At 43.4% G+C, this 22870-nt stretch overlaps 1 protein-coding gene across 1 annotated transcript in view; it reads left to right on the top strand.

The window, feature by feature from the left end:
* Nucleotides 1–22870, top strand: part of SLC39A9 (solute carrier family 39 member 9) — a 117074-nt gene that overhangs the window by 66372 nt on the left and 27832 nt on the right. Inside the window, exon 5 of the mRNA XM_029598798.1 lies at nt 7636–7721. Within this exon, the coding sequence (XP_029454658.1) occupies nt 7636–7721 (86 nt within the window). The remainder of the gene's footprint in view (nt 1–7635; nt 7722–22870) is intronic.

Raw genomic sequence — 22870 nt, 5'->3', positions numbered from 1 at the left:
AGTGCCTTTTCAGCTCCTGACCGAGCAGGATTCCAGATACAAGATGCTGGAAGTCCTACAATTTGTGGACGCTCCAAAAGAGGTGGCTGCTGTACCACTGCATGACATCTTTAAATATTTGGTCATCCGGCTATGGGAGCACCCCATTTCCATCGCACCAGTAAACCGGAAGACTGATGCTGTCTATCTGGTAAAACCCACCACAAGATTTGAACGCCGCCAGCTTCCATACCAGTTGGTACCGTAGTGGTGGAATCCACCTTAAAGAAAGTAAAGAGATTGCGCACTCATGCTTTGGCTCCTCCAGGTCGTGAACACAGGGCCCTGGACGCTCTGGTAAGTAGGATCTTCTAGGGGTTCATGTTGGCAGCCCGGATTGCTTGCTATCAGCTCTATATGAGCCAATACTGTAGAAACCTCTGGAAACAAGTCCGGGATCTGGTGGAGCACCTTCCACAGCAATTTTAGGAGCATTTCCTGAAGGTTGATCCAACAAGGCCTGGAATGTGACAAACACGAAGTCCAATCGGCTTATGATGTGTTTGAAAAGCAGCGAGAGTGGCAGCAGCAGGCATTGGAGCTAGACGCATGGCCTGGCTTTGGGCCTCAGACCTCCAGCCTGAAATACTAGACCGTGTGGCAGACCTGCCCTGTTCTGGGGAGAATCTCTTTGGAGATAAGATCAAAGAAACGGTAGCACAGCTGAAGGATTACCATGAAATCTCCAGCAGCTATCAGCTAGCACCTTGGAACCAATGTCAGGAAATATTTCTTCACTGAGAGGGTGGTGGATGCCTGGAATGCCCTTCCGGAGGAAGTGGTGAAGACTAAAACTGTGAAGGATTTCAAAGGGGCATTGGATAAATACTGTGGATCCCTAAAAGGCTAGAGGATGGGAATAAATAAAAAAGCTAAACCGGCACGGAGCGGCAGTTGCTACCCTTAAGAGAAACATGGGGGTAACCTGCACGGAGCGGCAGTTACTACCCTTAAGAGAAACATGGGGTAACCTGCACGGAGCGGCAGTTACTACGCTTAAGAGAAACATGGGGGTGGCCTGCACGGAGCGGCAGTTACTACCTTGGGAAGCTTGCTGAGCAGACTAGATGGACCATTTTGGTCTTTTTCTGCCGTCATTACTATGTTACTATGTTACCCTCAGTCCTCTGGCAAAAAACCATAGCTGCAAGTTTGAAGATGCCCCTTTTACAGGCCACAGAAGTATTATCCGCCGGCTGCTAGAGCGAGACCCCAGCGGGTGCTGGCTAGGCCAAGAGCAAGGCAGCCACGTGCCCCTTGACCACACCCAGCCTCGCAGCAGAGCTCCGCCAAGGGGTTTTGACTGGCGGTGAGGGAGTTTAAGCCAGCAATCCATACCCCTGGGGAATGACCCTCCAGTGGGAGGCAGTTTACAAATCTTTGCCGACTGGTGGCTCTCAGTCATATCGGACCAATGGGTCCTATTCATCATTCGGCGGGGGTACAGATTGAACTTAAAACGGACCCCTCCATAATCTCCTTCGTGTCCCCTATGGAGCTCTATAGCGAACCAGCGAATACTTAGTCTGGAGCTCTCCGTCCTCTTAATGGCTTGAGCAGTTGAGCCTGTTGCGCTAATCAGCGGGGCAACAATTTTTACTTCAGTTTTCTTGGGAATCAGGAAATACCTGGAGGCCTTCGCCCCATCTTAGATCTAAGGGCATTGAAATGATTTCTCATAAGAGAAACATTCAAAATCGTCTCATCGGGTGCCCTAATTCTTCTCCTCAGGACTGGGAACGGGCTTTTCTCCCTCAGTCTCAGACGCGTATGCTCATATTGCGATCTCCCCTTGCCATCGGAAATACCTCCGTTTTCTGGTGGGGGAGGAGCACTATCGGTATCAGGTGCTGCCTTTCAACTTTGCATCTGCACCCCATGTCTTCACAAAATGCCTGGCGGTAGTGGGAGCTTATCTTAGGAGACACTGGGTGCATGTCTTCCCCTACCTGGATGATTGTCTCATCAAGAGTGACTTCAGGCAGGGAGCATTGCATTCTCTCCACACCACCATCCAGATCCTGGAAACCCTGGGATTTCTAAACAACTATCCAAAATCACAGCTGCTTCCATCACTACAGCTGGACTTCATCGGGGGACCATGTTTGATATTGTCCAGAAGAAGGCTTGCTTTGCCCCGGGACAGAGCGCTGAGCCTCGTGGCCCTGGCAGGATCAATCTCTCACAGCCATTATGCCTCTGCACACCGGATCCTGCGTCTCTTGGGGCACATGGCAGTGATGATGCATGTCACGCCTTTTGCATGACTACACATGTGCAGAGTGCAGTGGATATTGCACGGTTAGTGGTGTCAGGCCACCCAGGACCTTCAAGCTTGCATCCTAGACACCATACCACTTCGGCAATCCCTCTTGTGGTTGGAGACCCTGTACAACCTAGAGGTGGGAAAGTCTTTTCGGGTCTCTCTGCCTCAGGTTGTTCTCACTACAGATGCGTCCCACATGGGTTGAGGAGCCCATGTTGCAGACCTCAGCACCCAGGGCCAATGGTCCTTGGCAGGAGCAGTGTCTTCAGATCAACTTCCTGGAGCTCTGGATGATCTGGTATGCCCTATAAGATCACTTGGCCAACAAGGTAGTTCTGGTGCAAACTGACAATCAAGTGACAATGTGGTACCTGAACCAAACAGGGGGGAACAAGTTCGTTCCTCCTCTGCCAAGGGGCGGTACAGATCTGATCCTGGGTGCGCTCACAGGGCATGTTCCTGCAAACCATGTACCTGTCAGGGACTGAAAATGTGATGGCGGACACTTTGAGTTGGGCCTTCCGCCCCCATGAATGGTCCCTGAAACAAGAGGTGGTGGATAGAATCTTCTGCCTTTGGGAGACCCCAGACATAGACCTGTTTGGCTCCCTGTACAACAGGAAAGTGGATCGGTTCTGCTCCCTAGTTAGATCAGACGGCTGACCGGTTTCTGATGCCTTCACACATCACTGGGACACCAGCCTCCTATATGCATGTCCTCCACTCCCAATAGTCTTGAGGACTCTTCTGAAACTTCAACAGGACCGAGGAACCATGATCCTGATCGCACCTTATTGGCCACAGCAGATCTGGTTCCTGCTTCTGCAGGATCTATCCTCACGGCCTCCGATCCGGCTAGAAACCTCTCCGGACCTGATCACGCAGGATCAGGGCAAGTTACGCCATCCCAATCTCCAGGTCTTGTGTCGCATGGTGTGGATGTTGACCGGATGATCCTGCAGGCCCTGGGCCTCTCGGAGAGCGTGTCTTGGGTCCTGGTGGAGTCCAGGAAGCCGCCTACTAGGAAGTCTTACAATCTCAAGTGGAAAAGGTTCTTGGTCTGGTGCGAGGAAAATGGCTTGAATTCATTCTCCTGCTCTACCCTGAGACTTCTGGACTACCTGTTGCACCTGTCCAAGGCTGGCTTGAAGACCACCTCCGTGATGGAGCATATCACTGGGGGGTGGATGGCTCATCCATCTCAACCGATCCTCTCATGGGGCGTTTCATGTGGGGATTACTTCAGCTCAAGCCTCTGATACGACTCCCAGTGGTATCCTGGGACCTCAACATGGTCTTGACCCATCTCATGAGGGCATCATTTGAGCGCCTGAGATCTTGTGAACTGAAGTACCTGCCTGTAAGGTCATCTTCCTAGTGGCAGTCACCTCAGCATGCAGGGTCAGCAAACTTCATGCTTTGGTGTCATACCCACCTTATACAAAATATTTTCATGATAAGGTGGTTTTGTGCTAAGTTCCTACCGAAGGTGGTCACAGGGTTCCATCTCAATCAATCTGTTGTCCTGCCCACCTTTTTTCCCAAGGCCACACTCTCACCAAGGTGAACGAGTCCTGCACACCCTGGATTGTAAGAGGACCCTGGACATTTACCTGGTCCGGACGGCGGCCTATCGCCAGTCCTTGCAACTATTTTTGTCTCCTTTGACAAGAACAGATTGGGAGTCGCAGTGTCTGCGCCCACCTTGTCCAACCCCCTGGCAGAGACTGTATTTCATTCTGCTATGCACAAGCGGGACTGCAACTTGAAGGCCATGTCAAGGCTCATTCTGTACGAGCCATGTCAGCTTCAGTAGCTCACGTGCTTGCAGTACCCTTGCATGAGATCTGCAGGGCAGCAACTTGGAGTTCCCTCCACACTTTCACCTCTCATTACTGTCTGTACAAAGATGGTCAATATGACAACAGTTTCAATCAGTTGGTCCTCTGTAATCTTTTTCAGCCATAAAACCCAACGCTCCCTATCTTGGACCCTTTCTTCGGATTCAGGCTGTCTCCCTCTGTGCCCAACAGCACCGAGGTTGTTGTACCCATTGGCACCTGATCAGATGCCTGTCAGCCTTGTTTGTTGTTAGGGAGCAGCCTGTAGCTACGTATTCACCCATTTATGAGGACTACCATCCTGCTTGTCTTAGGAAAAAGCAGAGTTGCTTACCTAGAACAGGTGTTCTCCTAGGACAGCAGGATGTTAGTCCTCACAAAACCGACCCGCCACCCTGCGGAGTTGGTTTTCTTTAGGTTTGTTTTATTTTACACGAATTCTAGATTATAAGACTGAAGAGGGACCCCACGTGGATGTGTGGGTAGTGGCATGCTGGGCATGCTGAGTGTGTCTGTCAAAGTTTCTAGAAACTTTGTCAAACATTTTCTATGCCAGGCTCCATTTGATGATGTCACCTATGTGTGAGGACTAACATCCTGCTGTCCTAGGAGAACACCTGATACAGGTAAGCAATTCTGCTGAATCTAGAAGAAACAGTTCAGTACAAAAAGGCAGAAGCAATTCAGAAATACAAAAATAAGCTTCTTAAATGAGATGAATAGAAAGGTAATGGCTAGGATCCTATACTTAATCTGGAAGCCCCAGTAGGAAACATGAAAGTCCTCTTTATCCACTCAGAAACAAATCTCAAACACCTTGCACTGGATGCAGTCAGGTCAGTTCTCTTTCCTTTGGAACCTTTCAGATTGCACTCCTCACAATGGGGCCGATGTATTAAGACCCGCGGCAAAACAGGCGCTTGTTATGAGCGCAGGTTTTGATCACTGCAAGCGGCTGAAGCTGCCGCTTCCGCGGGCTATAAAAAATAAATGGAAATGATTTTCGCGCAGAAATCTGCGCACATACAGAAAAATGCACATACCTAAGCGTGGTACAGGGCCTATGTAATAAGCGGCCGCATCCGTGCTCAAAACCCGTGTCGATAATCTGCGCTTAAAAGCGAGTGAATGGGTCTCCCTATTAAGTGAAAGTATGACCTTGGAAAGTATTTTTAATATTTCCAATAACTGTGCTGCAGAAAACATGGCACATTTTTTCATGGATGCTAATTCACAACAATCTTGCCGCTCTTCTGGCTGTGTATCTGTCCGCCCAGGGAGGCGCCTACCTCGGATGCCGTGAAAAGCGCTTTCTAAGCTGGCCACTCTGAAGCAGAGAGAGGCACTCAGCTAGGTGCTTATCAGGCTGCTCATGCTCTGTTCGTGGCAGAAAAATCTATACAATATGGTGCCCAAAAAGGCACCTAGTGTACCTTGCCATTTGGGCGCTGAGCTAGATGCTTAGTTGCTTGTAAATCTGCATGATCAGGTACCCAGAAAGGCGCCTAGCTAATCTTGCCATTTGGGCACTGAACTAGGTACTTATCAGGCAGCTTGTGCTCTGTGCGTGACGGAAAAATCTATACGATCAAGCGCCCAGATAGGCACCTAGCTAATCTTGTTGCTCAGGCACTCTTCTGGCTGTGTATCTGGCCGCTCAGGCACTGAGCTAGGTGCTCAGCTGGTTGCAAATCTGGCCGCTCAGACATAGAGAAAAGTGCCTAGGGAAGCACCTACTTAAGCTGGCTGTTCCGACGAACAGAAAAGCACCTAGCTAAGCTGGCCACTCGGACACCAAGATAGGCGCTCAGCAAGGTGGTTTTCAGAACGCTTGGATGCTGACTTAGGCCCCCCCGAGTTGGCACTAACACTTAACTCGGGCCCTGACCATGGCAGTAAAAAACATACTTTAAAAAACCCACACTAACTTTAGTGCAGCTCCCTGCATTGCCTATAATTAGCTAATTGCCTCCTTTGCACGCCGTTAGCATGCATTCGCACAGGAAAAACTGCGGTTCTGTAAGCCCGTCTGTACGCGCTGTTTCCCCACGCATAAAACCCTTATTACATGTAGGGCTTTGCGTGAGAAAACGCACGTACAAACACAAACCCGCAGCAGCTTCAGCGCACCTTATTACATCGGCCCCAGTGCCAGGCGAGAGGGCATCCTTGTCTTAATGGATAAGAAAGGCAGCTGACCTTTCCCTCCCTGGAATGAAGATGAGAACAGCCCTTTGGCTGTCTGTCCTTTGCTCCCATGGAGACATCCCCAACACTTCCTCCCAGTGCCCCACTGAGTTACCTATATAACCTCTCAAGCCGACTCACCCGTTTGGGAATGGACCTTTACTATCATTCAAACTCTGCTACTCCTCCCATGGAGCCTCCCACTAGTAGAAGATTCCCACTTTTTAATCTTATGGTTAAGCCTTATATGGGTGTTACACAAGGCCATAAAGCATATTCACATCCACTTGTAATTTCACTTCTAATATTTTTCTGATGCGCATGTGAAGTCAAGTGAAATAACTACCCATGCTATTTAGAGACTGTTTATTATAACTTGGAATTTGTTTAGTACAACTGGGTTGTTTGTCCACTACAGTGATGAGTTGAGGGAGCATTGGCACTTTCAGCTCATTCACTGTATAACCAGCTTGAACTTTCTAAAGGATTTTCCAAACCTTATTGGGCTAGTCTTCATAATCCCTGTAGACAAAAAACAGGCAAACTCCCCTAGAGTTGTTGGCCTCATTAGTTTTCTTCCTCCTGTACTGAAGTTTGTCAGAATGCTGGTATGAGCAGGAAAGGTCAGCTAGATCCTGAAGAGTAGAAGTTTCTCCCTCACAGAGGCTAATTGTAGCCATCTGATTTTATTAGGTGGCTAGTGTTAGCCTCTGAAAAAGTGGACAGCCCGGAAGTACTCCCAGAATCAAGGGAAGACTTAACCAGCTAATGCACAAAAGGCAGGCTTGAATCCAGCCAGTTAGATTAAGGCTCATTTTCAGCAACAACCCAACCACCTAGATTGTGACTGAAAATTAGCCCAACATAGCCAGCTAAGGTGTTTAGCCAGCTTTCTTAGGCAGTAGGGGGCCAGCAGAAAATTGGCCCCTTTCAGACTTCAACCTCCTTTTCTGTCTTAAAACTGAAATAGGGAACAGAAAGAATAATGCCCATGTTGCTGTTTTTGTTCATGCTAGCTGTCTACTGAATTATTTAGCACTGTATCTCAAACAATACTTGTTTTAAATATTCACCATGCTGGCTCTTTTTTCCTACTGTCCTCTACGGAGCAATTAATACATAGCACAGTGTAATAAGTTAGGTTTTCATTTTAACACAATGGTATTTAAAGTTTTGTTTGTCTTCCAGTAGTTTTCTCTGCATTTTGCCAAGTACAGCACATGGTATTTAAAAAAAAAAAATAAGCATGCTTTAGAAATATAGAGCTCACTTAATTGCATTTTGTTTTTGTACCCTCACCAGCTGATGGTGTCGCCCTGGGTGCTGCGGCTTCTACATCCCAGACCAGCGTACAGCTCATAGTATTTGTTGCAATCATGTTGCACAAGGTGAGTCTCCAGTATGCAGTCTGGTAAACCTGCAGGGTTAGAAAATAGGAACCGAAGGATCCCTGAGCCCTTGCAAATAGAATGTATGCTAATTTAGGAGCTAAATCTATAGTGAGTTTTATAGGCATAATGACATTTTCTTGGGAGGGAGAAAGGGAGATTCTGATGTGCACAAAACAGGAGACCTCTCTAGATGATTATATCTGATGATCTTGAGGTTGCAAAATAGTATGACAAAAAAGTGGCAAAAGCAATCAATCAAGTTTTTTATTTATATACTGCTTTTCCTAAAAAGTCAAAGTGGTAAACAATAAAAATAACTACAAAACAGATTTTAAAAAATGTTAAATATATAAAGAAATCATAACTAGCATAATTCATATAAACATATAAAACATGTTAAATTAGACATTTAACAACATCATCAGTCTTAATATTTCAACCTAAAAACACTTTGGAATCTAATAAATAGTAATAGATAATATAATAGCCAAGAAGATGCATTAGATTAACAAATCCTGTATAAAAATATAAAGGCACAATAAACTAAACTAAAGCCTTACAAACTGTGACACTCATCAGAAGAGTGGATCCTTAGTGCTGTGCTGTGGTGTAGTTGGCGCTGCCTTATTAGCAAGCTCTCTAGGCCCACACTGACAGCAGGCAGATGTGTCCGGTGGCAGAACTGACTGGAGCTTCACCTATACCAGCCTCCTCCCCCAAAGGTTGAGCCCTTGGGTTCTAGTGGCTGGCAAGTCTTAGGTGGATTCCTAAGGCAAGAATCTGACTTGAGCGTAAGTCGGGGTAGGCAGCAGACAGCAGTAACGAAGAACAGGCCGGATGTTGGGGCAGGTGGCAGACAGAGCAAGGACAAGTCCAAGGCGAGGGGCAGGTCCAGGCAGCGATCAAGGAGAGTCCGGGTCCAGGCTAGGGTCAGAATCCAGAAAGTCAAGCCGAGGAGAACAGGGAACAGAGGACAATACAGACATGACAAGGCAAGAGAATAGACAAGGCACAGACAGGCAACAAGGGAACAGGCAAGGCAGGAGCAAATAAGTAAGGCACACACAAACTAGCAACACGCACTAGACCAAGAATGTATCAGGGGACCTGTCACTGAAGCAAGAGGAGCAGTTTGAAGAGGCCTTAAATAGGCCTAGGGTCTGTGATGTCAGCCTGCTGATGTCTGGCACGTGTGCACCTAGGGAGACCGGGCCAGGAGCGGCAGTGATGGCAGCGTACTGCTGCTAAGCTTGTCGGCATCTTGCCGCATTAAGGGTGAGTGCGATAGCCCGCAGGAGCATACTGTGAGCTACTAAACATGACAGTACCCCCCATCCAAACCCCCCTTTCCCGACTTCTGGCCTGGGGTTTTTGGGAAAACTCTGGTGGAATTCACGAATCAGTTGGGAAGCTTGGAGGTTGAAGACTGTCTCCCATGAGTTCTCCTATGGTCCGTATCCTTTCCAGACAATAAGGTATTGAAGATTATTTCAAACTCTCCTGAAAACTAGTATTTCCACTACTTCATATTGGGTATCTTCTTCTGCCGTAATCTGTGGGGTCTGGGTCAATGGCTTCCTTGGCTAAGAGAGCGAGACCAATTTGAGCAAAAAGATGTGAAATACATCATATATTCTGAAGAATGATGGTAGGCAGAGTTTATAGGTTACCGGGCCTAGCTGATGTACCACCAGGAAAGCCTCAATGAATCGTGGTGCAAATTTTAAGGAAAGCATTTTTAGCCAAAGATTTTTGGTACTTAAACAGACTAGCATTCCAGGATGAAGAGGCAGTGCCAAGTGTTGATTTTTAACGGCTTGTGCCTTGAAGCATTCGTCCGCTTTGTCCAGTAGGTGGTGGGATTTTCGCCACATGTCATGGTGTTTTTGCCCAGTCAAAATAGCTGTCTGGCAACTGTCCAAGGAAGGTAGAGGCTTAGGAATCTGGGGATGACATCCAAAGATAATGTAAAATGGGGAGGAACCTGTAGAAGCATTGAGGTCATTGTTATGGGCAAACTCCACCCATGGAAGCAAGGAAGCCCAGTTATTCTGTCTTTGTTTGTTTGACCTTGGCCTGTAGGAAGATCTTGGTTTACCCACTCTGTCTAGCTGTTGCTTTGTGGGTGATAGGCTGACATAACGGCTAAGGTGATTCCAAATTTCCAGCACAGACCTCTCCAATAACGGGCGGTAAAATGAGCCTTTCTGTCTGAGAGGTTATGGCAGGGTAGTCCATGTATATGAAAGAAATGTTGCACAGTTTGGCCAATTCAGTTGCAGAGAGGAGGCCGGGAAGAAGAATGAAGTGTACCTTCTTGGAGAATCTGTCCACAACCACCCATTTGGTGGTATTGCCACTAGAGAAGGGAAGGTCACAGATGAAGTATGTGGCCACATGGGTCCAAGGTTCCGTAGGGGCTGGCATATGTAGGACAAGACCCAATGTAGCATTGCACGTCCGTTCTTAACTGAGGCCACCAGTAATGTCACACAATAAGTCCCAATGTCCGGGTGATGCCAGAATGACGTGACACAAACAACTAACTAAAATTTACAAAGCCCACAAAGAATATACATATCACCAGAAAGTCTGATAAAAATGCTTGCTCAAACAGCCATGCTTTAACCTGTTTTTGAAATGTTACATAGTACAAAGATGATTATTCCAAAAGAATGGAGCAGCAGATGAAAAGGCTTTCTGTCAGGTCCCTGTCATTCTTATCTCCACCAGTGGAGGAATAGGTAGGAAGCCCTCCATTGGCAGAGCAAAGCATATGGGCAGGAACATAAGGGCTCAGTTGATTAGTTAGGTATAGAAAATCCAGCCCTCTCACTGCCTTCAGTGTTAAGATATTAATTTAAATTACACTCTGCATTCAAATGGGAGTTAATGCAGCTCTCTTAAAATCATGGTAATGTAATGATAATATTTGGAACCATGAAGCAGGTGAGTTGCTGCATTTTTCACTATCTGAATTCATTTCAGAGATGTGTTTGAAAATCCTCAAAAGATGAGTTGCAATAATCAATTTTTTGTAACATAATAAAAGCTTGAATTACAATTACTTAAGAACATGCCATACTGGGTCAGACCAAGGATCCATCAAGCCCAGTATCCTGTTTCCAACAGTGGACAACCCAAGTCACAAGAATCTGGCAAGTACCCAAACATTAAATAAATCCCAAGCTACTATTTCTTATTGATTAATAGCGGTTTATGGACTTCTCCTTGTGGATGATTTATTATTATCAGCATCTACAGTAGGAACTTATTTAAATCTTTTTAAAAAGCAGTTACACTAACTGCCATAGCCACAAGCTCTGGCAGTGAATTCCAGAGCTTAACTATGCGTGGAATAAAAAATAATTGTTTCCAATTTGTTTTAAATGAGCTACTTGCTAACTTCATGGAGTGCCCCCTAGTCCTTCTATTATCTGAGAAAGTAAATAACCAATTTACATCAAGTTCTTTCATGATTTTGTAGCCACAGACGTCTTTAGAAAATGGCTATTCCAACATAACTGTTGCAATTGAAAAAAATCAGAATTTTGACAACAAAGAGATTTAAGTCTGTATTGAGACTGAAACCAATTCCACCCTTAAAATGTGAGCTTGCAAACTGATGGAGAGAATTTCTGTATCCAAAGAAGGGTGTACCCTCAAGTCAAGAGTCTTAGACCTACCTAATCATAACACTTTTGTCTTTTTTAATTTGTGTTATTAGTTAATCTTAAACCAGTCAGCCACTTTCTCTAGCCAAGTAGTCAACATAATAACAGCATTAGCAGAATTTGGAGTTAAGGAAGTATAAATCTGCACATTGTCATCATAACAATGAAAGGGCAGCCCACGTGGATGAATAAGGGCTTCCAGTGGTATCGTATAGATATTAATTGGGACAAGAATTGAGTCTTATGGTACTCCATATGTCAAAGACCATTCAGAGAAGTTGTTAACACCTAAGAGCAAGAGGAATGCTAGTGTTTGTAGGAAGAGGTATTGCAGTATATTAAAAAGAGGTGATAATGCAACAGAACAATTTATTGATGAGCAGGGTTGGTTACCCCATTAAGCAAATAGGTAGTCGCCTAGAGAACCAAAATCTTGGGAACGGCACAAACCCCAGAAAACTCCAGGTGCCACCTACTCACTTTTAAGGCACAGAGGCACAAGAGAGAAGGGAATGGATGCTGGAAGATGAGAGATGAGAGATGAGAGATGGAGACAGAAAAGAAGTTGGGTGGGTGGGGGGCATTGTGGAATGAGGATGGGCTGGAGAGAGAGAGAGAGAGAATGCTGTATAATACAAAAAGGGGGCAAAGAGATTGGAGTGATGCTGGTTTGCTGAGCAGGGAGTGAAGGGGAGAAAGAAGAGGATCCTAGCTGGGAGAATTAAGAGAAGAGAGATACTGGAAAAGGGACAAAGGAAGTGGGATCCAGGACTTGGCAAAGTGTGAGGAGAGTGAAAGGGGGATGCTGTGCCAGAACTGCTGCTGATAGGTATGTAAGGGGATTTGCAAGATTGAAGGTTTGCCTAGGTCATCTAATATCCTTGCACTAATCCTATTGGTAAGATCTCTTTTGAAATATTGTGTCCAGTTCTGGAGGTTGCTTTCCATAAGGATTCAGAAAGAGTAGAGGCAACTTGGAAGAGGACCACCAAAATAGTGAAGAGTCTTATCAGGTCATATTTAAAGTCCTAAATACGTATCCCTAAAGAAGAATGGGGATATGATATAGACATTCTAAGATCTCAAAGATATAAATAATGCACAGGAAGTAAGCATTTTCTAGTGGAAAAGACATTCTAGAACAAGAAGTTATGGAATGAGGCTAAAAGAGGGTATACTGATGATAAACAACAGGAAATATTTCTTCCCAGAAAGGGGAAGGATGTATGGCAGAGCCTTCCAAGGGGGTAGAAGAAGAGGCTTAAACAGTATCCAAATTTAAGAGAGCATGAGTTAGGAGCAGAGGATCTATACATAAGAACATAAGACTTGCCATACTGGGTCAGACCAAAAGTTCATCAAGCCCAGTATCCTGTTTCCAACAATGGCCATTCCAGGTCACAAGTACCTAGCAGAATCCCAAAGGGTAGATGGAATCCTTGCTGCTTATCCCAGAGATGAGCAGTGGATTTCTGCAACTCTACTCTGTAGTTGTATGTAATTGACTGTAAAGCCAGAATTTAGGTAGAGTCTACAGTATATACAACAGAAGAGGAAAATGGGCACACTACATGAGCCTTTGGTCTTTATCTGCCATCATATTCTGTTTTGTATACAAACTTAGGTCACAAGTCAGTGTTTGGTTGTGATATAATACACTTTGCTTTAGTTGGAAAACAAAATGTTCTTTTTAATGTTTATAAAAAAACAAAGACCAACTTGTTTGCAGCTAACGTTACATTTTTTAAACATTTTCTTTTATTAGTATTTTCAAAAGCCAAGAAGAACAATCAACCACATAATCCCAAGAACACAGTTATACCCCCTTTCCCCCAAAATCCTTGTAGCATCAGTCACTCAAAAACAATGGGGCTATAGTCTTTGTCTCAAGCTTGAAACAATGCCCAAGTATGAAAAAAGGAAGAGGCAAAGTTTCTATGTATAATAGCTAACTGTTCCATCTGACAGATTCACCAAAGTCTTTTGTATACCGAAAACGTACTGGGTGAATTCTTTTATTTCCAGTGTGCTTCTATTTCACATTTTGTGGCTAAAAAAAATGTAACAATGAACTTACTGATATTCCTCAGCATTTCTTCTACTGAGCCATGAAGCAAAAATACAATCAGGTCTCTTTCCATGCAAAATTTCATAATGTCCAAGATCAGCCTCTGTATCTTATCCCAAAATGGGACAATCTTGAGACAGGACTACCAAATGTGGCCTATTGTTCCTACTTCACCACAATCCTTCCAGCTTTGAATAGAAACTTTCTCATAAATGCATTTTAATCTATAAGCAATGTAGTACCACCAGAAGTTTGCTTTAAAAGAATTTTCTGCCAGTTGGGCTGAGGGAAATGTTTTAGCAGTGCACCATCTTAATATCCTCCCATATTTCCTTATTCACTGTGCAAGATAAATCCCTTTCCCAGTCCTATTCATGCTTTTAAGTCCCTTCTCACCCGGATGCAGCTCATCTCTTTATACAGCTTGGAGAAAATCTTTGAGGGGAAGACCATCCTTACAATATTTTTCAAAAGTGAGTACTGTTTACTCACTTTTAGTTTAGTATGTATCCTACCAACCTTGGAGACTTGAAAAATGGCCTAGACGAGAACTCAATTTTTTCCATCTTTTAAAACAATTCCCCTCTAGCCCAGAAGGGAATTCTACATTATACCAAAGTGGCATAAGTGGAGAATAAGAACATAAAAAGTTGCTATACTGGTCAGACCAAGGGTCCATCAGGCCCAGCATCCTGTTTCCAAAAGTGGCCAATCTAGTTTACAAGTACCTGGCAAGTACCCAAACATTAAATAGATCCCATGCTACTAATGACAGTAATAGCAGTAACTATTTCCTAAGTCAACTTGATTAAAAGTAGTTTACGGACTTCACCAAGAGCCTAGCCAAACCTTTTTTAAACCCAGCTACACTAACTTCCCTAACCACATCCTCTGGCATTGAATTCCAGTGCTTAATTGTGCGTTGAGTGAAAAAGAATTTTCTCTGATTTTATTTTAAATGTGCTACTTGCTAACATCTTTGTGTGACCCTTAGTTTTTCAGTTATCTGAAAGAGTAAATAACTGATTCACATTTACCCAGTCTAGTCTTCTTATAATTTTATAGACCTCTATTATATCCTTCCTCAGCCATCTCATCTCCAAGCTGAACAGCCCTAACCTTTCCATCCTCTTTATCATTTTGGTCACCCTTCTCTGTACCTTCTCCAGTGCAACTATATCTTTTTTGAGATGTGGCAACCAAAATTGCACACGGTATTCAAGGTGCGGTCTCACCATGGAGCGATACAGAGGCATTATGATATTCTCCGTTTTATTCACCAGCTCCTTCCTAATAATTCTTAACATTGTTTGCTTTTCTGACTGTCACAGCACACTGAGCAGACGATTTCAGTGTATTATCCACAATAATGCCTAGATCTCTTTCCTGGGTGGTAACTCCTAATATGGAATCCAGTATCGTGTAACTACAGCGTGGGTTATTTTTCCCTATAAGCATTACTTTGCATTTCTCTACATTAAATTTAATCTGCCATTTGGACACCCATTCTTCCAGTCTTGCAAGGCCCTCCTTTAATTTATCACAATCCACATGTGATTTAACTACTCTGAATAATTTTGTCATCTGCAAATTTGATCACCTCACTCATTGTATCCCTTTCCAGATCCTTCATAAATATATTGAAAACCTGGTCCAAGTATAGATTCCTGAGGCACTCTTCTGTTTACCTTTTCCACTGAGAAAATTGACCAGTTTCCTGTCTTTTAATCAGTTTACAATCCACAATAGGACATCACTTCCTTTTAGTTTTAGTTTTCTTAGAAACCTCTCATGTTAGATTTTGTCAGACGCTTTCTGAAAATCCAAATAGCTACATCTACCTTTAGCCTCATGTTTATTAACCCCCTTCAAAAAAAAATGTAGCAGATTTGTGAGGCAAGGGTTGCCTTGGGTAAATTCTTGCTGGCTGTGTCACATTAAACTATGTTTGTGTATATGTTCTGTGATTTTGTTCTGTAGAATAGTTTCCATTATTTTTCCTGGCACTGAGGTGAGGCTCACCAAAGAGAATATATTGTCCCTAATTGATTCCTACACCTCTCTTGTATGACTGTCAGGTAAAGGGATTTTTCACATTTTTAGGTAAACTCAATCCTTTCAGTATCCATGAGTAGAAATGAAGAAGAGTTTCACCCAAAATATTCTTTTTTAAGCTCTGAAATTGATAGGTAAAGAAATAAAGGAATTGGTAATTGTGAACATGACATTATCTGTGAAGAGACATATTTTATATTCTTCTTGTCCCGTTCGAATTCCCTATATATCCAGATCCTTCCTAATTCTCTCTGCCAAGGGTTACATCATTAAAGCAAAGAGAAGAGGTGAAAATGGACACCATTGTCACATTCCCCTCTCTAATGTAAAGATTACTGAATACCCTCCCCATTCACTTTTAACACAGGTTTGGGGGACGTCATACAGTTTCTTCATCCAAGTATTAAAATTATCATCGAAACCTACCTTCCTTAAGACTTCATACATAAAGGCCCAGTGGACCCTGTCAAATGCCTTTGCGGCATCAGCTGACAACAGGAGTGAGGCATGGTTGCCTTCTCTCACTACCCAGATAAGATTGATCACTGTTTAAATGTTATTGGATGTCCTCCTGCCCATAATTAAGCTGGATTGATCCTCATCAATCAATATAGACATCACCTTAGCTAATCTATTAGCTAAGATTTTAGCTAATAATTTTACATAAACATATTGGCCTATAAAACCCACAGAGGGTTTTTATCTCTGCCCTCTTTTGGTAGGATCGATATTACCGCTGTCTTCATGGAAGGAAGTAAAGTCCCATCCATAAGCAAATAATTGAACATGTCCTTCAATGGATGTAAAAAGATTTTCAAGTTACTTATAAAAGCGAGCAGTATACCTGTCTAGGTCAGTCCACTTTCAGCACTTTAATGGTCATGTGTATCTCATAATTTGTAATTTCTTTATTCAGCCCTTCTTTCAGTGTCAATACAGATAATTGTATCTCCTCTAAGAATGTATCAATTTCCTCATTTCCAATAGACATATCCCTCAAATATAAAGCTTGGTAAAAATCCTGGAACTTCCTTGATATCTGATTAGGTTCTTATTTCAGCTCCCCTTCCCCATTCTGCACTCAGTGAATTTGTGTCTAAACTGTCCTTTTCATCCATGTGAGAGCTAACAATTTGGATGCCTTGTTACCATGCTCAGAATAAGCCTGCTTCACCTACAAAATTTGGAAATTGGTATGAACAACTGTTATTGTTTTCAATTGCACTCTCACATGTTCTAACTATCCAAGTATTTTTGTGGGACCTACATTTTTATGGGCCAGTTCCAATTCAGTTATGGTGTCCCTTAGATCATCTGCTTCCCTTTGCTTATCTTTTTTAGCCTGCAAGGCCTACATAATCAATTTACCTCTTAGCAGACTTTTTAATCCATCCTAAAGTAAAGAAAGGTTTATGTCGCCTGTATCATTCAATAACAGATACTGCCTAATCTTCTGCAAGGTAATTTTGCAAATCCCTTCCTTTCTTAGAAGGGATTCATTAAGCCTCCAGGATTTCTTTGACTTATGGTGACAAAAGGTTTTATTTTCCACCCAAACCGGGGCACTATCTATCCAGACACTGGTCTCTATATGGGCATTAGAAACTTGCCCCATGAATGAAGGGGAGAGTAAGATCATATCTTTTTGAGAATATGTAAAGACTGGTTTGGAGTAGAAAGTAAAGTCTTTACTGGTAGGATTTAATAGCTTCCAACATCTAAGATCCCCCTTGTTTCCATCATGGCAAATAACTTGACCCTGTGGACTTTTTGAGAAATTTGAGATTTTCTATAATTATCTAATTCAGATGGAATCGTTAAATTGAAATCTCCCCCTAAAATCAAAGTCCACCAATAACTCTGTTACAGCATCATAAAAATTACTCTGGACTTAGTTGGGAGCATAAATATTAGCAAGTTTGACCATTACTCCCTCAGTAGTAACATTTATAAATACAAGTTGGCCACTCCTTTCTTTTTTCGTATCCATCAAACAAACATATAACAACTTATGCAATAAAATGCCCACCCCTCCACATTTCTTTTTTTTTTTTTTTTAAATTCATAATCAAGCCAGTATCCTTTTTCCAATAGTGGCCAATCCAGGTCAGGAGTACCTGGCAGTATCCAAAAGGTTGATAGATTCCATGTTACTTATCCCAGGGATAAGCAGTGGATTTCCCCAAGTCCATATTAATATTTTTTTCATTTTTTCTTCCAGGAGCTTGTCCAAACTTTTTTTAAACCCAGCTATACTTACAGTTTTTACCACATCCTCTGCCAATGAATTCCAGAGTTTAATTGTGTTGAGTAAAAAAAATACTTTCTCCTATTTGCCTTAAACCTATTACCTAGAAATTTCATTGGGTGTCCCCTAGCCTTTCTATTTTTTGATTTGTTTTTACATATTCCACTCCCCTCATTTTATAGACCTCTATCATATCTCTCCCTCAGCTGTCTCTTCTCCAAGCTGAAGAGCCCTAACCTCTTTAGCCTTTCCTCATTTGGGAATTGTGCCATCCCCTTTATCATTTTGGTCGCCCTATTCTGTACCTTTTCTAATTTCGCTATCTTTTTTGAGATGTGTTGACCAGAATTGCACATAATGGGCCAGATATTCGTATCTACGCCCGATTTTATAACATGCGTGTGCACAGCCGCGCGCATGTTATAAAATCCGGGGTCGACACTCGCAAGGGGTTGCACACTTGTGCACCTTGCACGCGCCAAGCCCTAGGGCAGCCCTGATGGCTTTCCCCATTCCCTCCGAGGCCGCTCCGAAATCGGAGCGGCCTCGAAGGGAACTTTCCTTCCGCCCCCCCCCCCCCCACCTTCCCCTCTCTTCCCCTATCTAACCCGCCCCCCCAGCCCTACCTAAATACCCCCCCACCTTTATTTTTTTTATTTATGCCTGCCTCCAGTAAATTTTCCCAGTGGAGAAAAGTGAATAGTGGAGTACCCCAGAGATCTGTTCTGGGACCACTGCTTTTTAATATATTTATAAACAACCTGGAAATGGGAACAACAAGTGAGGACATATTTGCCAATGGTACAAAATTATTCAAAGATGTTAAATCACAAGAGGATTGTGAGAAATTGCAAGAGGATCTTGCAAAACAGGGAATACTGAGCATGCAAATTGGAAAATTAAATTTAATGTGGACAAGTGTAAGGCAATGCACGTAGGGAAGATAAACCCAAATTATAGCTGCACCATGCAAGGTTCCACATTAGGAGTCGCCATTCGGGAAAAGGATCTAGGGGTATCGTTGATAATATATTGAAATCTTCTGCTCAGTGTGCTGCAGCAGCCAAGAAAGCAAATAGAATGCTAGGAACTATCAGGAAAGGAATGGAGAATAAAACAGAGAATATCATAATGCCTCTGTATCTCGCCATGAAGCAAACTCATCTTGAGAATTGTGTGCAGTATTGGTTACTACAACTCAAAAAAGATATAGTAGAATTAGAAAAGATGCAGAGAAGGGCAACCAAAATAAATGGAACAAATCCCCTATGAAAAAGTTAAAGAGGTTAGGACTCTTCAGCTTTGAGAAGAAATGGCTGAGGGGGGATATGATAGATATAGTGCAGCGTATGTCATATAGTGCTATAGAAATGTTTAGTAGTAGTAGGTTTATAAAATAATGAGTGAAATGGAATGAGTAAACATTAATCGGTTGTTTACTCTTCCAAAAAGCATGAAGATTAGGGGACAGAAAATGAAGTTACTAGATGATAAGTTTAAAACTGAGTAAAAAACAAGATTTTCTCTTAACGCATAATTAAGCTCTGGAATTCATTGCCAGAGGATGTGGTGAAAGCTCTTCATGTAGCTGCATTTAAAAAAGGTTTGGCCAAGTTCATGGAGGAAAAGCACATAAACCATTATTAAGGTGGAGTTCCAGAAATCCACTGCTTATCCCTGGGATAAGTAGCTTGGAATTTATCAACCCCTTGGGATCCTGCCAGGTACTTGAAACCTGGAATGGCCACTGTTGGAAACAGGATACTGGGCTTGATGGACCTTTGATATGACAAAGTATGGCAAGTCTTATGTTTCTTATGATTTAATTATTGATTGAATAATTTTGTATCATCAGCAAATTTGATCACCTCACTTGTCGTTCCCATATCTGGGTCATTTAAAAAAGCAGTGATCCCAGTACTGATCCCTGGAGCACTCCACAATTCCCTTTTTGCCATTGAGAAAATTGACTATTTAGCCCTACTCTTTTTCCTGTCTTTTTTAACCAGTTCTCAATCCACAGTAGAACATTGCCTTCTATCCCATGACTTTTTAATCTTCTCAAGAATCTCTCATGAGGTTGTCAAATGCTTTCTGAAAATCAAATACACTATATCAGCTGGCTCACCTTTATCCACATGTTTATTCACACCTTCATAAAAAAATATAGCAGATTAGTGAGGCAAGACTTCCTTTGGTTAAATCCATGTTGTCTTTATCCCATTAAACTATGTGTATCTATATATTCAATAATTTTGTTCTTTAGAATAGTTTCAACCCTTTTTCCTGTTAGGCTGACGTCGGGCTCACCAGTCTAATTTCCCGGATCACTCCTGGAACCCTTTAAAAAAAAAAAAACCCCAAAAACTGGTGTTACATTGGTCACCCTCCAGTCTTCAGGTACCATAACCCATTTTAATGATAGTTTACAGATTACTAATAGCAGGTCTGCAATTTCATTTTTCTGTTCTTTCAACAATCTGGGATGTATACCATGTGGGTATACATGGTATAGCCACTGATCTGTTCTTTCAACAATCTGGGATGTATACCATGTGGTTATACATGGTATATCCACTGATCAAGCGGGAAAAGGGCTCTCCTGTTACATTAAGGGCAGTTCCTGGTTTACACACTTGCCCGGTTGCCAACACACTGGCATATGCTCAGTTGCATGCCCCTGGGAAAGATCAGTTTCTAGTACACGCTGATGTTCATCCGCTGACTAAATATTGGTTCCTGGAAGCTATTGCGAGCATCACTAGCCCTGGCCACTTGGAGCGGTTACGAGACTGGAGCTCAGAAGGTGGTGTCTTTCCTTGCCTTTTGGGGGTGGACATGGTTTGTCAGTTTGCCCTAGTACAACTTCCAGGTTCACCCGAAAAACCTGCCGAAGCCGCAGAAGTCGCAGCCCCTATCCTAAATGAGTGAGTTCCAAATTTCCCCACATCTAAACCCAAGGACAGCAGACAAGACCACAACACCATCTGAAATTGATATTTAGTCAGCGGATGAACATCAGCATGTACTAGAAACTGATCTTTCCCAGGGGCATGCAACTGAGCATATGCCAGTGTGTTGGCAACCGGGCAAGTGCATAAACCGGGAACTGCCCTTAATGTAACGGAGAGCCCTTTTCCCGCGTGATCAGTTTTTGACCTTAAAATGAACAAGAGCAAGGACGCAGGAGATAAGGTCACATGCTGCTCTAGCAACCCAGTAGATTCCGCCCCTTTGGATGCCCTGGCTACCAATTCGCTAACCCTGAAAGCTCCAAAAAACGCCAATACAAAAGCTGCCCTAAATAGGCAACATTCGTAAGGAGATATACAAATGCTAGGCAAAACATCCCGTAACCTCAATAGGATGTCGTGCGTAATGGGCAACCGCCCATCCCCTGCATGAGTGGAATCTCTAGACCACCCCACCAACAGCCGATGAATGACAAAGCGACCAATTGGAAAACCCCATCCATGCACCTTCATGAAAAAGGAAAAACCATATAACTGCTTGTTTATGGCAGCCTTAGAACCGCACTCTGCTCTGGCCTTTTCCATAAATTGCAATAGTAAGAAGTCCGACACCGGCCTCCCATGTCCACCCCCAAGAGGCAAGGAAAGACACCACCTTCTGAGCTCCAGTCTCGTAACCGCTCCAAGTGGCCAGGGCTAGTGATGCTTGCAATAGCTTCCAGGCTTCCGGGAACCAAATTTCCAAAGGAAAGGAGGTACTGAAGCGCACCCGTTGGATCCGCTTCCGGAGCAAGCTTCTGAAACAGCTCCCACTTGGAACGAGAAAGAGAATCAGCCATACGATTAGCGAAACCTGGCAAATGTCAAGCCCAAATGGTCACATTCAAATACATACAACGCAGAACAAGCTCATGCAACAACTCTGAGATCATCAAGCACTTCGCCGATCTTTTATTGATGACCTCAACCACGCCCAGATTGTCACACCAAAAGAGGACTTTATCATCTCTCAGCCGCGAACCCCACTAACACCCCGAGACAACTATGGGAAACAATTCCAAAAACATAATGATTCTAGTAGCACCTGACTCCTGCCAATCAGGCCAAAGCTCTGCACACCAGGCACCCTGAAAGTAGGCGCCAAAACTCAGAGACCCGGCAGCATCCATATACAACTCCACGTCGCTGTTGGATACTGAGTTGAATTGCCAAAAGGAACTACCATTGAACTCTGACAGAAATTGATCCCAAATAGCCAAATCCTCCCTCATTTTAGCAGAAACGGATGTGATGATGGCTCTTGGACACCCCTGCCATTGCAAAGGATAATCTACGCAAGAAGACTCTACCCATCGGAATTACTCTACAAGCAAAGTTCAAACTGCCTACTAATGATTGCAATTGCTGCAAAGTTAGCTTTGCTTTACTCAAGGCTTCTTTTACTAAAAACTGCAGAGCTTCTACCTTCACCACAGGCAAACAGGAAATCATAGCAATAGAGTCCAATTCGATGCCCAAAACATCATTTGTGTACATGGGCCCTCCGTTTTTTCGTGCGCCAGTGGAATACCAAAACCTTCAGTGACTTCCTGAAACCTTTGGAGCAGCTGACCACACTGTTCCAAACTAACTGCACCCACAAGCAAGAAATCATCTAAATAGTGAACCACATTCCTGGACTCAGACACTTGCTCCACTACCCAGTGAACAAAGGTACTGAAAGTTTCAAAGTACGGGCATGCTATGGAGCAACCCATAGATAAACATTTATCAAAGTAATAAGAAGCACTGAAACGAAAACCGAATAGATGGAAACTCTGGATGCAACGGCAACAGCCTGAAAGCTGACTCAATGTCAACCTTAGCCAACAGGGCACCCTGTCCAACACGCTTGATCAGTTTCACCGCTGACTCAAAGGAAGCATAATGCACCGCACATAACTCTTGAGAAATTAAATCATTTACCGAATGACCCAAACGGAAATGAGAGATTATGAATTAATCTATACTTCCTTGGTTCCTTTTTAGGAATAATGGCCATTGGCGACAGCACCAAATTCTTTAAGGGCGGGTCACAGAAAGGTCCCGCTATTCTGCCCATATCAATTTCCACTTTTAACTTTAGCGAC

This window comes from Rhinatrema bivittatum, chromosome 4, assembly GCF_901001135.1.
Source record: "Rhinatrema bivittatum chromosome 4, aRhiBiv1.1, whole genome shotgun sequence".
NCBI classification, from domain to species: domain Eukaryota; kingdom Metazoa; phylum Chordata; class Amphibia; order Gymnophiona; family Rhinatrematidae; genus Rhinatrema; species Rhinatrema bivittatum.
This window is presented reverse-complemented; position numbering and strand designations above follow the sequence as displayed.